Source organism: Helicoverpa armigera, chromosome 27, assembly GCF_030705265.1.
Source record: "Helicoverpa armigera isolate CAAS_96S chromosome 27, ASM3070526v1, whole genome shotgun sequence".
In the NCBI taxonomy this organism is placed as follows: Eukaryota; Metazoa; Arthropoda; class Insecta; order Lepidoptera; family Noctuidae; genus Helicoverpa; species Helicoverpa armigera.
The window spans coordinates 3,990,416-4,007,627 of NC_087146.1; the positions used below are offsets into that span (position 1 = coordinate 3,990,416).

A 17,212-nucleotide genomic window follows, 5' to 3' on the forward strand; every position below is an offset into this window, starting at 1 on the left:
TGACTATCTCAATCCAATTTCTCTTTTCCGCTCCTCCTCAAATTTATCTTCTACAATATTTCTTCAATGTCTTTTCTCATCTTTATCAACACTTTCTTTCTATCAGATTTCCTCTTAAAACTGCCTTTCTTTTTCCTCGGTATTTTATTAGGAGTTTTCGTCAAAGGTGTCACTGAAAACTGTTTTATCTTCTCGTGAACATTGCCACTTATTGATTTCGAGACTACTGGGTTTACAACAGTCGTGGTTAATGAGAAATTCTTCTTGTCAATTGATGTTAAACTTCCGTGGGTATATTCTATTGGTTCAAATATTTTCTTGGTTTCTTTGACCAGTCTTTGCTTGTCTGTCTGTTTGTCCGACTGCTTGCTTTCTTGTGACGATGATATAGAACTTCGCCTTGAACTATCAGAGTCTGTCTGAGCTCTGATAATATGCTTTTGGAATAAATCGATCTTTGCTTTAGCCTTTTTCTGACAAACAACTTGGTCTTTCGTCATTCCTTGCATGTATGTTCTTATTTCTACTTTCGGTTTTGGTTTTTTATCTTGAGAACGGTTTTTGTCTCTTTTAGATTGATTGAAGTTTAATTTCTTTGATATGCCTGATATTATTCCTTGTTTTGAGCCATTCTTTTCTTTCTGTTCAACTTTTACTTCTGTTTCTGGTTTCTGAACTTGCTCTATCTTCGTCTGATCTGCAGGTGCTACTTTTTTCAGAGATCGGGCTGCAAATATCAGATCTGATGATTTCACATTGTGAACGCTAACTTTTTCTGATGAAGAGCCTAAGTCAGTTGGTGTTTTCCCAGTCAATTTATCACCAATCGTTGTTACAACTTCTTTGACAAACTGTGAAGGACTTTTCGATTGCTTAGCTCTAACTTCTTCAACGAGATCTCGGATTTCATGAACAACAATCCTTTCCTCGCTGCTCGACTCAGTAAGTGAAGTGTCATCATAATCTCCCGAGTCCAAATGTTCTATCAAAACTTTATCGATGTTAAACTTAGCCATCATCGAAGTTTGAGCAATCAAATCTTTACCAAGATGAGATCTCTCCGTGATACTATCAGCTTCTTCTACGAAGTCTAAGAAAGAGTTGGATGCAACTAATTTCGTGATCTTAACTGAACTGTTGGATACGGACGGTGGGATGCGACATGCAGTGGGTTCTTTAAACTTAAAGTCATGCCCATAGAAGCAGAAATCATCATCGCTGCTCGTGATAGGTGTCTGCGGAGGAATATCACTCACAGAGATGTTTAGATTCGGATAATCACCTTTCGTGTCGATGCTAGACGCTTGAGAGGTGGCACCTCCTCGTTTAGCTTTGGGAGAGCCTCTCGGAGGGACCGGCGGGGGTACTCTCTGCTTTTGGGAGCCTTTCAAGACTGCGGGGAAGGCCATGTCGGGCTCCGAGGACGCGGTAGTCGTCTTAGCCGACGACGTAGTCACCTTAGCGGCGGTCGACACAGGCGAGGTCACTGATATCGGCGTTATATGCGCTGTCACATCCGATAAAGAAACTGGCGATCGACAAAAACGCTCAAAGTTTTGTATAGGTTTATTAAATACAATATCAATTAAAATACACAATAATAATAATAAAATGTATAAACGGAAAATTTGGCACATTCGAAAAAATAACATTATAATAACAATAGAAAAACGTTAAAAGATTTGTGTTTCAGTGGAAGCGTAGTTACAGTTAGACGGTTGTACGTAATGTTATATATCCAAAATGGCGTGTTTAAATTTATATTTTTTAGATGGAGCTTGACCGTTTAAATAACGTATTTTTTATTGGTGCATCAAGTTTTATATTAGATAATATTAAAAATAAATTACAGCATGCAGATTTAGGGAGATAAAAATAAAAGCCAAGATTGATGGTATACCCAATAAGAAAAAGTTCCAATAAAGGCCACAGCAGCATGAAAAAAGGAGAGATAACATGACCATAAGTTTCTTTATATATATATTTTTATATCAATTTACGAAGCAAAAAGCGTAGCAAGGGTATTCACAATATACCAATCTTTGTGTTGTGTGTGAATATAATTTGCATAAGTGCCAATTAAAGTTAGATTTTTTAATGAATTTTCGTGTTTTCAATCAGATCACTTGACAAAGCAAAAGCAACATTGACTGATGATGAATAAAATAATTTTGTAACCAATGATAAAGCAACGAATATATTGGAACTACTTTTAGCCAATTGATTTATTTAATGAATACTGAATTATCGAATTAAGCATTTAATGGTAACTGAATTTTTAGTTTTATTTTTAAAGTAAGTTTTAAAAGTGTAATCCTTGCTACACTTTTTGTTTAATACTTTAATCATATTTACTTATTAATGGCAACATTATCGTATATTTTTTAACATATACAAAAAAATATTTTCTTTAAGTGACATTTTTTTTTTCGTTTGAGCCCTAAAAAAGTCTGTCACATAATAAAACACAAAACGACATTCAGTCTCACCTGCTTTGACGCTGGCAACACCACTCGATCCAGCTCCTATCCGTTCGATAGCGTGAAAATATTACGTCAAATTCGTGAGCAAAATATAGAAAACCAATAATTTTGAGACAACATAACTTTAGTAAGCAATTTCTTTTGTAAAAAAAAATATGTTGAAATTTTTTTTCTCACATATTTAAAAAAAAAAACATATTAGTATTAAAAAAAAAATGTTTTTGTTTTCTTCCATATCATAGTATGTATTATACTATAGTTATTTAAACCCAATATTCACCCAGTGATGAAATTAACCCATGTCTAAATAAGATTTTTTTATGTTTTTTCCAGATTTTCAGATTAAAAATAAAACGAAAAATTTCAGCCAACAAAACCTCACATTTATTACCATAATATATACATACAATTTTGGTCGAACTGCTCAAGCGCATTACAAATACACTTACACTCTACTACACAAGTATAACTTTTACTTACACTGGTTTTGCTCAAGTTGACGACAAAACTTATGTTCCTGACTTACTGTACTTAGAACATATTTTTGCTAGAGTAAAATGTAAAAAAAAAAACATGAAAAAAAAATTTTTTTCTAACTTTTTTACCAAAACAATATATGTAGTACAATCAAAAACAAAAGTTTTGTGTATATTTAAGTTTCGTATAAAAAAATAAAACATTTATCAAGCATTAACTGCTTGAATACAGCTAATTATAAAACAATAGGAAATCAATTGTTATTCTGAACCTATCGCATTGTTTTTTTTTTGTAGTATATTTTTTATTCTGTCATACGAAACTTAATACACGTAAGTTTATCTTACAATCATTCAATTAATCTCAATAATATTGTGAAAGGTGTCTAAATAATTTCTACGGAATATTTTAAAAATTGCTATTTAATATTAAAATTAATGGTAAATAAAAAATAATGGGTTGTGTACAGTGAAAAAATATAATTTAAAAACGAATTAATCTTGTGACATGATCAATACTTTTTAGAGGAATGTTACTAATTATATTTGTTTTTTTTTTCTTCTAATTGTTCGGTAAGTAAGGTACTCAGTAGATTGGGAGTATTCCTAAGTGTTATAATTATGAAAAAAATTGGAAGACATTTAATAAATATTACCAATTAAAAAAACTTGATAAAACAGAAATAGTTTGAAAAATCAGTACTATTAGACGAAACTAATAAAATGTATTTGTTGGCATAGCTATTCGTTAATCGAAAGCTCAGCATAAATGAAAAAAAAACTGAAAAATAATTTAAATCCTAAACCAAATCAATATATACATAATAAAAATACAGACACCACAATTAAACTATCGTAAATCAATAAAAATAATATTTTCCTAATAAATAATAATAATATAATCAATTCATACAAACTTTCGTTGACATACTGCACCACAGTTTCTTTCTATCATTTCATTATTCATGACATTTATGTGAAAAAAAAATATTACCATAACTTGGAAAAGCCAGTTCTCCTAAAAAAAAATATTTCAAATAATACAACTTTACACTTTTGACTGCAACTGTACCAAAAATATTAATATACTTTCGTTAATATTTGGTATACAGTATTTAAGTCGCAGTAACATTTCAATATTCTGTTATATTCGGAACAAAATATAAAAGTAGCAAGGAAATAAACTAATATTCACTAGATTCTTTATTATTGATTATTATTATGATTGATTATTATTATTCCTATTTTTCTTTCACCAGATAACTTCCATTTGAAGAATAAGTTTGACATTTTGACAGCTTTTGTGTAGAAAATATGTCAAACCGCCATATTTTATTCCTCAGATAGAAGTTAACTGATAATTGAAAAATCGGCTGTCAAAAGTGCAGTCTTGTTAACTGATAATTGAAAAATCGGCTGTCAAAAGTGCAGTCTTGTTAACTGATAATTGAAAAATCGGCTGTCAAAAGTGCAGTCTTGAATAAAATTCATTTAATTCAAAATTCTTGTTTTTCTTTAGAAGTTCACCGATGATTGAAAAATCGACCCTCAAAGTGCAGTTTTGAATAAAATTCATATACTTCAACATTCTAGTTTTTTCTTTCTATCAGAAACTTGATAACTGGACCTGCTTTGATCTCACAAAAGAACCCAAACGTACATACATCGATTCTAAATAAAATACTGCATATATTACATCTTTTAAATTAAACGATAACATTGGAAAGTGTAGGTAACAAAGAATACTAGGGCCCAAATTCACTGAAAACATAAAAGTCAGTTTTCTTAAAACAACTCTATACGAGCTGTTGATTTCATCCGTGCAATATTTTTTCGGAAATCCGTCAGTTTAACCTGGCCGTATTTAAACTCGGCGCGTGTGTTACTGGCCTTAAAACTGCACTTTGGTCTCACATAGGGCTCATTTCATTTAATTTCATGTAAGGAAGCACCTCATTGAATTTAAGTATATGTTAATAGTAAATGGATTACAAATTAGGTATTATTTTGTTTTTAAAAAAATCGTACTCGTTCGGGGAAAAAATGCGACTTACGCCAAATGTCCGGGTTTTTTAAATGTTTGGCCGGGTTTGGCGAAATTCGAGATGGCAGCCCTAGTCTCACACAAAAGCAAACACAAAGCATACGCAACGGTCATTCATAAAATTGGGTTAATTCTGAAATACTATGAAATTACAATGACAAAAAAAGCAGCGCATATTAGATATTTCCCGTCTACTGTAATTCCTATCGACTTTTTTCGTATTCTATGTCAACCTCCTGAAATATTGCACAGATGCAAATCAACACCTTGTATTGGTACTGAATGTTTTGTGAAATTGACAGCTGTCAATTTACAAATTAAAATAGTATTATATGTACTGATTAACGTAACTGTCAAGTGCACAAAAAAAACAGACCATACTATGTAGTATTCTGTTTTCATGGTCAAGTTTCAAAGTAAACAGATGTTTTAAGAAAAACGGACATTTAATGTTCTTGGTGAAAATTGGTTTAATTCGACTATCTTTTATTTTGGTGTAGTCTTACTTCAACATATAATCGAACTATCCATGGTTTTGAGATAAGAGATTGGAATTTGACATAATTTATAAGAAGCTAATATTCAAATTCTATCTCTATTCGCAAAATGGATGGATCGAATATTGGGAACAGCCGTTAGTCGATTTTATTTGTCGATAATAAGTCTAAATGGTAGCTCAGTGCTTGATAATGTGTATTATAAAATGAAATAAGCTTTCATATCATAATAATACATAATTGGAATAGAACTATAAATGGTGTTATATATTTTTTTAAACTTGGACTAATATAAGCATTTTAGCATAAATAGGGATTTCAACATATCGATATAATAATGACAAGCCTTTTCCATATTTAAATATTTTTTTAAAACATTGACATTATTGCAATAGTTATTGTCAATATTTATTACTTAAAGTTTTTTTTAAGGCTTGTGCTATCGATATAATTGATCGATACTTTGATAACGACTTTTTTCTAGTTATATAAGCCAAGTTTATACGATTATAATAGTCACATATAAGCATAATAATTAAGCTAGATACGTTCTAAGCTAATATGTCTTTTAACAGAACTATTACAATACAGAAATATCGATACCAATACACTTCACTACAATTATCGACTAACATTCTTAATATCGATTCAAAACTCGCCAACAGTAACTTCAAGACAGTCTATCTATCGATAATTTCCAAAATATACACTAAAAATTTATCGACATATCGATAACCGAATCAATAGATTATTGACGTCAGGTCAGCAAAACTATCGATTTTTATGTGTAACCGAAAATTCTAAATTTATTTCGCTCAATCTGCCGGTGGTACTACTATTATGGTACTTCCGCTGTCTTTTCCAGAGTATATTTCTGCTTTGTCTATGCTTCTCACGTATACTACCTCTTTGATAAAAAGTTCTGACTTCGAATCCCTTATATGTTCGTCGCCGTTTAGTTGGACGACAGAAACGTGTTCTGATATTTGTAAGTTCTTATCCTTCATGACTGGAGATTCAGGTTTTATATAAACCGTTTGGGTAGATCTTACTTTTCGAAATCTCATGTCTTTCGGCAGAGTAGCAGTTTCTCTGGCCTCTAAACTGGGAGTAGCACTTCGTCGGTAACTAGAATTTAAGCTTTTAGGTAACGTATTTGAATTCTCAGCTTTCATAGAGCTATCGGCTTTCACTAGACCTATATCGGCGAAGAATTTCTTGAATTTTTCTACGAAGGTCGGTGACTTTGCTCTGTTTAGGCTGTGGGACAGTCTTTCATTCGAATCATCCTTGGAGCTAACTTCGTCAATTCTCGCTGGAATATTCGACGTACTTTTGTGTTTTTCTAGAATATTCGATCGTCTCTTCCATTTGTCATCATCTTCATCATCTATGAAGGGTATATCTTGTAGATTATTCTCATTTCTTGTGTCTACGGCTGCATCTTTCTTCGTTGGAGCATTAGTGTGAGCTTCTACGTATATTTGGGGGACACTGGTACTCGTATTATCTGTTTGTATACCACTGTCAGCTAAGCTCCCATTAATATGGGAACTACCGGCTCCCGTGCTTAATACTTTCGTCAGCTGATCAGATAGTGATTCCATTCTATCTTGGATCGATGTTCTATACACATTATTCCCGTATGAAGTGCCTGGGTCTCTTTGCAAGTTTGAGGTATCAAACTCTATGCGTCTTGGGAAGGGTCCTAGTCGATCCCTGTCGATTTTCAACCTGTCAGATAGGACTGACGGGTACTCAGTGGGGGGTTGGATGCTAGGATGCCTCTGATTCCACGTGGAGATAGTGGTGTCAGTAAAATCGCTCATACTCGATCTTATAGAAGACCTTGGCGATAGTCGCGACTGCCTCAAGAGATCAGGGTTGTAATCTTTTATCGGTCTGCCGATGTAGATACGTCCTGGATAAAAAACTTCGTGTCAATGCTTTTTGGTAAATTTCTAACCTTGGACGTTTCGCTATTTTTGGTACATTTCAGTTTATTTCGGTCCCCCGTCGGCAAACCATGCTTTGAACATTTCGATCACCAACACCGTTAGCACAAAAAACACAATCACAATTTTTCGTCTGTACAACGTAAAAACGCGGTTTCAATAAAAAATAATCTACAAATATGTATAAGGTAAAACGCAATAAGGACGGTCCACAAACAACGACAATTTGGATAACAAACACCGGAAGGGAAAAGGGTGGGGGGGATAAAATAAACTGAAATGTATAATAATATAATAGGTACCAACATAAGTCGCATTCAGTGTTAGGATAAGTTGGGGTTAAACTACTTTCAAAAAAATAAAATCTATGGTTAATAGTAAAACTAAAATTAGTTTTGAAAAAAAAAAATCGAGCATTCCCATGAAGCGAGTTGACATTTGAAAACCATTTGCCTTTTCCCAACTATGTTGGGGTCGGCTTCCATTCTAACTGAATGCAGCTGAGTACCAGTGCTTTACAAGGAGCGACTGCCTATTTGACCTCCTCAACCCAGTACCCGGGCAACTATGTAATTTAAAAATTACAATACATTTTATTCCCATAACTTTCCGTCAGTTGCACAAAGCTATTTAGGTTAAAGCCATTTAAGTTACAGTTTCTTTAAATCTATTGCTGACTCTTTCTTTGTCAACAAGATAAAAATTGTTAGCAATAGATTTAATGAAGCTTTATCTTTAATGGAGCTTTGTGCAACTGACGGTTTATATATTAACATTATCATACTATTTAAAAAAAAATGCAAAAAAAAATGTCAACTCGCTTCAACCAGAAAAAAAAATACCACCATGAACGGCTAAACAATATGTGAGCAAGTTTACCTGGCGTGTCAATCTCTTCCTGCGGTCTAGCCGGCTTGGCGATGCTCTTTCTCTTTGACGGCGAGTGTTTCAGGGCTGGGGAAACCATTAAAAATGCATTAGGCTTATTAAAATAGCGGATTGTATATATGGAATATTATTGTGGTGATTTATATATAGAAAAAATATTATAAACATCATCATCATCATCTCTCATATTGTAAAAATTCACTATAAAATGTTTAAATTGTCAATGGTTCTTAGGCCATGTTCATCGACAACATTTAGGTCTGTTTTCTCAAAACAATTGTTTACTTTAAATTCACGGTTGTTTTTAAGAAAAAACGGACGTTTATGTTGTCAGCGAACCAATGCCTTAGTAATTTTATTTTACCACTCAAATGTCCCGTGCAAAATGCATATACGTCCTTTAATTTAAGTTAATATATTTGGACTTAATATAACACATGGACGTTTAAAATATGAAAAAATTATACACCACAATAATATTCCAAATAATTTATAAAACTCCAAATCAAAATAAAAACATCAGCTCACTAATTGAAAAGCTTTTTGTTTTCAAAAAACAAAAAATAAAATAAACAACAGCGTGATCGCTTTAGTTTCGCAAAATAATTCATAAAATGTTCTCAAAAAGCATTCTAATACAGTGAAGAATTTTGTGAGAATATCCTTTGTTAGAAAGAGTCATAACATCTGAAAAAAATATTTAAAAAAACTAGGAAAAAAAAATCTTATTTTGAAAAAAAAAATCTTAAAAACTTTTTTTCCACATCAGATGTCACAACCCCAAAAAAGAAGAGAAAAAAAAAACAAAATATACAAAGAAAAACCGAAAATTTTCGAAAACCACAAAAAACAAAACGATTGCGAGACCATTTCGCATCATTCGTGAAAACAGACCAAAACAATAGAAAAATAAAACTGCAAAAAGACATGAAAATAAAATAGTTGAGAAAAATTAAAAAAACAGACATAGAAACGTGCTTTATGGCCGACACAAATATGGCGAAGCGAATCTTAGATCTTTTTTACCGTCAAATCATAATCGACATTGTATATTTGCAGAATTCTTTAAGCTATCTATCCTTCCGTTTAGATATTATTTAACATTACCCTCCCGAACCTTTTTCCCAACTATGTTGAGGTCGGCTTCCAGTCTAACCGAATGTACCAGTACCAGCTGGGCACCAGTGCTTAAAAGGAGCGACTACCCTTCTGACCTCCTCAACCCAGTTCCCCGGGTAACTCAATACCCCTTGGTTAGACTGTTGGTAAACTTGATTTTATAACATCTATATGATTATAATAAAGGGGAAGGATTTGTTTTGTTAAAAGCCCCGAATCTACTGAACCTATTTGAAAAATTCTTTCAACATTAGGTAGCTAGGTACACTACCCCCGAGTAACACATGCTATATTTTATCCTGTTACGGGCAGTAGTTACCACGGCACAAGAGTGAAAACGTCATTTACATATCTCATCGCAAAAGAACGGATAGATAACTTTAAAGAAATCCACCGCACATTGAAATAAAACTAAAATCAATCAACACACCTATTAGATTCAGTCTCTTCATGACACAGATACTATCAGTCCACAATAATTTGACAGTAAAAACGCTTTCCACTTCACCACAATGCGTCGGCTTTCAGACGAAAAACTCGATAGAAACCACAGGAAAGGGTCTAACTACAGTCAGGGGGTTATGAATGAATGTGAGCTCGGTAGAGGGAGCCACTGGCGATGCCTGGGACTACTGTACAGGTATCAACACATTTGCGGGGTTGTTGTCGTAAATATATTAAAAATTAGTTTATATTAAACTTTAGATCTACTGTGAGTTGAAAGGAATAATATTTGTCGATACTCGTATTTTTGGATGGCAAAGTTTAGTTCTGTTAGTGACCGCAAGAGGCGCTGTAAAATTTATTTATATTATTACATACAATAATTTCTGAAGTCGGTATTGAGTATTGACAAATATTATTACTTTAACTCATGGTAGAGGTACTTTCTCAAAAAAAAAAAAATAATTATTGTGGGATCCATTGCAAAAATTCTTTCTTCCCTTAAAACTATTTACAAACATTTTTTTTAACAAAATTCATATTTACAACAACACCACACACTCAAAAAAATACTGGACACAATCCAAAAAACATCGATATCGAGGGGTCATGAAATGGGAAACGGGGTCAACAGGGTCACAAGGTCACGTCTTCATGCTTCGGGACCCCCAAAACAAGTGGGACTTACTCAGACCTCCACGGACCCGCGCGTGAATCCGAAAACGGACAATTGTCGGGAAAGAAAATGGAAAAAAACACAGATATTATTTTTGGCTGGCAACATTATTCAAGGGCGTGCATGATCTCCGTTAAATCATCATGCTATTGCAATCCAATCATATTTTCAAAAATAAAAAATATATAATATTAAAATAATAGGGTAAAGTGTCTAAATACATGCCTGATTATATTTGCTTCGAACGAAAATTAATCGAAATAAAAACGAAATTATAATTTAGTTAAATAAAACCACGTTATTCAGCTAATTTCCTACTAAATAGAGGTTTAGGTGTTGGTGTTTTCCCCCATATTACTAGAAAACAACCTATTTAATAAAACATAACTATATACCACAATTCATCTCTAAATAAAGAAAAAAGCCTACATAATTTAAGCTTTCATACAACTCCAATACGTCGATAAATAATTATGAAAAAAAACTACATACAAAAAACAATTTCTATAATTAAGACTTGTGTGTTGTCTAGTACACATTTTAGTCACCAATTTATTAAAAACATGCTTTTTCATCAATCTACATAAGTAACACACATCGAATCTACTTATATCATCATTTCTAATTCAAAATTTGGCCTAAAATACTGTCTTTTTGATTTTCTTGTCAAGTCTGACATGCAAGAAAATCATATAATAATACATTTGACACTAAACCTAATTTTTGGCATAAAGTTCTAGCTCAGTCATTTAACTACTACAAAAGGTATATTTCCCTATAAATATTCAGTGCCGGATTTACCATGTATAATAACTTAGAAACCTAGGCATGGGTCCTAGTGCTTGGAGCCCCACTACCATATAAGTAGTATAAGTATACAAAAGCTCCAAAAGTATAGTTTTTTTATGGATGATAGGCCCCTTTTTGACCACTACCTCTCTTGATGGTAAGCGACGATGTGGTCGAAGACGCATGCATGCCTACCAGTAGTCCTATTCACTCTTGATTTGAAGACTCCGTAATTGTAGTTACATTTTATATGGGGGCCTCACAAGTGGGGCCTACAGGAGCCCGCAATTAAAGCATTTAAGAGCTAGCCAATGGGGCATATAGGGCCCTCCAAGAAAGGCCTACGAAAGCCCGCAAGAAGAGCCTACAGGGGCCTGCAAATAAGGCCTACCAAGGCCCGTAAGAGGTCCCTGAAGTAGTTTAATGTCGATAATTTATACAAAATTAATTGTATTTTAGACTTAAATCCGGCACTGCAAACTACTAGCCCCCCCTTTTGCACACCAACACCGACCCCCCAACACATTCACACACAGTATAACACTATACAGTAAACACAATATGTATGTAAGCCCTACGGTACCTATATACGAGGTGACTAGAGTTCTGAACTTGCGGTGATTCCCCTTGATCTCTGGTAGGTCCACTGATAGCAATATTAAATGTCATGTTATTATTTTAGTTACGGACGAGACGCAGTGAGGGGATTTGGTCTTGTGTTTTTACGTACATAAATTTTAGTATTAGATACTAAGAGAAAAAAAAATATAAAATTATAGGTATAAGAATTTTACAAGAAATAGCAAATTGTACGCGAAGAAAAATCATATTTGGTATGTTTTTTTTTTTAATACGGATCTCATTCGGAAATCGGTTTATTTATCTCATTGGTATAATAAAAGAATTATTATTAAAAAAACAAAATACCCGACTGCACACTAAAAAAAGAGTAAAACAAGCCCCACAATAATATTGATCAATCAAATGCTAAAAACTAATTATGTAATACCGTTTAAACAATACCTATATTAAAATACACTACAATATGTGTTCGTAATCGATAGTTAAATAAACAGAAACTTATTTTGAATACAAATTTACTGAATATAATTTATAAATATTGATGGAAAGCATCGCAGGCGGGGACCAACAGAGGCTTATTTATAGTCATTTCGGTTGTGCACCATTTAGCAGAATTTTCGTTGGTGGCGGTCAAGGTGGTCCCCGCCTGCGATGCTTTCCATCAATATTTATAAATTATATTCAGTAAATTTGTATTCAAAATAAGTTTCTGTTTATTTAACTATCGATTACGAACACATATTGTAGTGTATTTTAATATAGGTATTGTTTAAACGGTATTACATAATTAGTTTTTAGCATTTGATTGATCAATATTATTGTGGGGCTTGTTTTACTCTTTTTTTAGTGTGCAGTCGGGTATTTTGTTTTTTTAATAATAATTCTTTTATTTATAACTTTTTAGCTGTTTTTATTTAAAGAAAATGTTGTAGATGTAGAAGACTATGTATATGTAAGTACCATTTTAAATTATTTCGACGACATTTGGCTTTAGATTACGAGTGATGTTACTTATGATTATCGGCTGTATACTCGAGCATATCTCCCTCCGCACCGCGCCGCGCGCCGCATGCCAGGCCACGCCCTATCTTTTTGCTTGCTAACGCATGAGTTGCTTTGCGTTGACGCAGAATTAACATGTTCCCGTGGGAATTTTGAGAAAAAACGTATCCTATATTAATTATTACTCCCGTGATTGAAATGAATCTAATGATACCGCATACATATTTTTAAAGGAAATTTAGAAAAATATCCCGTGGGACTTTTAGGATAAAATGTATCCTATGACACTCCCGTAATCAAGACAAATCTAACGATACCTCATACATCAAAATCCATCAAGCCGTTTAGGCTACAGGAGGTCACAAAGGAACAGACATACATACATACTTACATACACTCGAAAAACATTACCCTCCTTCTTTGGCAGTCGGGTAAAAATACAGGGAAAATAAACTCATGTGAAAAAGTGATTATTTATGTATTTGATTTAAATAACTACGAAATTACATCTATTTCATGCAATCAATATTTTTTCCTGTTTTGGACTGATAAGTTTATGTGATAAAATAATTCAATTTAATTGAATCAGTATCTAACGTTCTAGTGGGTTATCCTTATATACCATCATATTTTTTTTTCGATACTGACAATATTTCAAGGGATAGTTATTAACAAAAGTATGTAGATTTTGTATGTATGTATGTACGTTTAAAAAGACAAGACCAACTCCCTATAAGCGAATTCAAGGCTGCGTCGCAGAAAAACAGAAGAATTTTGAAAAGGGGATTATATTTTACTCTGTTTTTAAAAACACATATCTTTGTAATAATTTTAGTAATTTTGTTAACATACTTTCAAGACTCCTTTTAAACAACTTCTTTTCTAACTACTGTCTACCCATAACGACTGTCAAAGATGTTCAAGTAACAGCCCAAATCCACCATTCATGCCTTCCGAAACACGGTAGAAACTCGACATAACAAGATGGTCATTGGTCACCCATTCACGGAGCGACCGTGCCAAGCTTAACCTTGTAATAGATCGAACCGTGTGGGTGTGTTATACATTTCGACCAACTTATTTATGAAAGCAGTTTTTCTTTGGCCCATTATGTGTATTTCAAGACATTTACCAGCTTCGTGGTTTAAATCTTTAATAAAAGTTAGGAGTCTCAAAAGTATGTTAAACCTAACCGCCCCATATTATGGATTAGGCAACAAACAAACGTTAAACACAATGTTAGCATTTAAGTATAGATAGATCAAGACTAATATAAAAATTGGAACACGAGTTTTGTCATAGAAAATCGAAAACAAGCGGGCAAGAAATGATTTTACAAAAATTTCTCATAGTATGTCTAACCTTTTGCTGAAAATCTAATTTAAAGTATGGGAATCGAACCCATGATAAGTAAAGTACATTAGATACCAATATTTTGCAAATAGCTATTCGTGTCCAAGTTTTATTGTAGCTTTGGATCTAAAAAGGACCTTTATTCATTAGAAAGGTTAGATTAAAGAAAAGTGGGCGGAGTTTTTTATTTTTTTATTTAAAGTAATATTTTGTGAACTATTCTCGATCAAAAAACTATTTAATAAAAATTTTAATGCTCAATCAATGCATTCCTTATAAGCATTCCATATCTTATATTGGACCAAACAGAACTCAGCTTTAAGACGTTAGTGAGCTATTCGAAATTTTAGCTTCTAAATTATTATCTTGAATATAACATTATTTCCACCCAATTATCTCCAAAGAAACCTCAAAAACATATAATCTAAAACATTAGGACTGTCTATTCGGTAAAATCTAAAAGACAATAGCATGAAATTGAGCTTAACTAATGACAGGAATTTAAAAAGAAGATAAATATTTGAAATTATTTAGACTGGTAACCCTAAATTGTAGATGGCAACATTGAAATACCATAGAGTTAGGAACATGTTTTATAATGAAAGAGGCTTTAATGTAAAGCATAGAGTAATACTCACACGAAGGTATTTTCTTAAAGACAGTTTTAGCCATGAAATCTAAAAATCTCTGCGCGTAGAAACTCGGTCTATGTACGGAAACTGTGTCCTGGAATTGTGAAAGAAACAATTATTTTTAGAAACATAAATAGATCCATATACTTATTATGGCGACGGCAACGCCGTCTTGAATTCAAATATTACTCAAATCACAGTATATTGCTGATTATCTGTGGGAATCCCTTCCCCATCTGAGTGATTTCATTATCATATGCCCAGCCTTACTCCCAATGAAGGCCGTACTTCTAATGAAGTGGAGTCAGCTTGCAGTGTGGCCAGGCACCCCAATACCTCTTGGTGAGACTGGTGGTCTGAAGGTTGTCAGACATTCTGGCTTTCGTCTCTGATGTTCAAAAGCATCCCACATAATTAGCATGTCTTTCGAAACACAGAGGAACTCATCAGGACATAGATGATCACCCATCCACAGCCCGCCTGCACCAAGCGTTACTTGACCCTACGATAAATCGACTCCCTCTACTGCTTCTAAGTCAAATGCCTGCTCAAATGGAAGATAGAGAAGGTACCTGTAGTAAGTGCTTACCCCATCATGTATCATGCTCTTCCAGGTATGCTCGAGTTTCTTCCGCAGCCGATACGACTGCAGGATGTCGATGATACCGAGAAACAGGAGGAGTCGCTCGCCGCGGGCGTTCCGTGCCGGAATACCGCCAGGACTGGAAGATAAAATGTACTGTTATGTTCCTGCCCTGTTATTTGATCATAACCAAATTCATCATCTTGCCTTTATCAAAATTTATTTCAATGTTTTATTTCTATCCAACTTGATCTCACAAGTATCTCCTTTGGTAGGATAAAGTCAGCTTCAAAAGAAGCTGAACAAATCTTAATTTACAAAACTGCTAAACTTCGTCTCGTCGATACAGATAACTTAGACGAGGGGAATTGACAATGACTTAACCACTTTTTTCCTTCAGAATCTCAGCCAAAAAATATGGCTAATTTAAGCAATTTTCATATTCCATCTTCGAGAGACACTGTAATGTCATAGTTATGTTCAAATTTCAGCTCTATATCCCATATCCAATTACTAAAGGTCAGATTCAGGTCTTACCGGGTTATCAGACATTTTACTTATTTATACTTCATGTGCAAAAAACAGTTTGGCGGACTTAGTGCCAGGCATTCTCTACCTTATTCTAGCTATCCTTACCGACCATCAAGGATGTTATCCAGTATTTTTACTAAAACTTTCCTACATAAACACAAGTATCTACTCACGGCACATCCTCTTCCTCATCAATAGGCTCGCTCTCGGCCTGGATGCTCTCCATCGCGGTAGAGTGCGCTACCAGCCGCTGTCGGTTTATCGACCTGCAACGAACCGTTATGTTGGTATACTGGGTGATGTGGGGTGTTTGTTTTGCACAAGTTGGGGTTAGGAAGGTGGGTTTTGAGTCTCGGGGAACAAATTGGAATAAATACCTGGATAGTATAATGTAGGCTATGACAAACTCAAATAATGTAGGTAGACAGAATAGATAGAATATTCTTTATTGTACACCAAGCTCAGACAATTATAGGTTTCTATAATCATAGGTCCGATAGGTTTTCATTGGGAAAAGGATTTTTGCAAAATTGATCCTGGGTCTACCCCAGAGATGATCCCCTACGAAGTCAGAAATTCTTCATAATATTTGATAGGACATCAAACACAAAATTGGATCATCCATTCAGGATGCCACAGACAGAGGTTCAAAGTTATAGTTCGGATGAAATAACTAGATTTTTGGGAAATAACTAATTTAAAAGGCTTCCAAATCCTGTAGTAGGGGAAAATGACAAAAAAGGAGGAATCCCACACACTGTGCTGTCATAAAAATTATATTGCATACGTGCAATAGTAAAAAAGAGGATAGGTATAGGAACTTGTGCATACAAACAATTTCATTTGGATGTTAAGTAAGATTGGTTTTAATGAATTAGGCCTTTTAAGATACTAATGAAATACAATATTTCGGACTTGAAATTAGCACGTAGAACGTAAAGGAAATATAGGTATTAATAAATTAGAAAATAATTAAGTTTAAACCGAAATACTGCCTTCCAAAATTCCATACAAACCTTGAATGAACGATTGAACGAATTGATGCAATCAGTAAATCAGTACACGTAGTAGATGCATGCTTTTAAATTTCATACACATTCACTTTTTTTGAGGCCCCATAGCGACTTTTAATAAAAAATACATAGATAAAACACAATC

At 33.6% G+C, this 17,212-nt stretch overlaps 1 protein-coding gene across 3 annotated transcripts in view; it reads right to left on the reverse strand.

Moving 5' to 3' along the window:
- Positions 1–2,844: 2,844 nt before the first annotated feature.
- The window catches only part of LOC110384607 (phosphatidylinositol 4-phosphate 5-kinase type-1 alpha), a 60,290-nt gene continuing 45,922 nt past the window's right edge, over positions 2,845–17,212 (reverse strand). For 2 of the 3 annotated variants that reach the window (XM_064041947.1, XM_064041945.1), the window contains 6 exons: positions 16,228–16,320; positions 15,530–15,662; positions 14,947–15,034; positions 11,955–12,017; positions 8,335–8,409; positions 2,845–7,421 (listed from right to left, as the gene is read on the reverse strand). In XM_064041947.1, coding sequence (XP_063898017.1) covers positions 6,316–7,421; positions 8,335–8,409; positions 11,955–12,017; positions 14,947–15,034; positions 15,530–15,662; positions 16,228–16,320 — 1,558 coding nt within the window. In that variant the 3' untranslated portion in view covers positions 2,845–6,315. The remainder of the gene's footprint in view (positions 7,422–8,334; positions 8,410–11,954; positions 12,018–14,946; positions 15,035–15,529; positions 15,663–16,227; positions 16,321–17,212) is intronic. The other variant, XM_064041946.1, reaches the window with a different exon arrangement.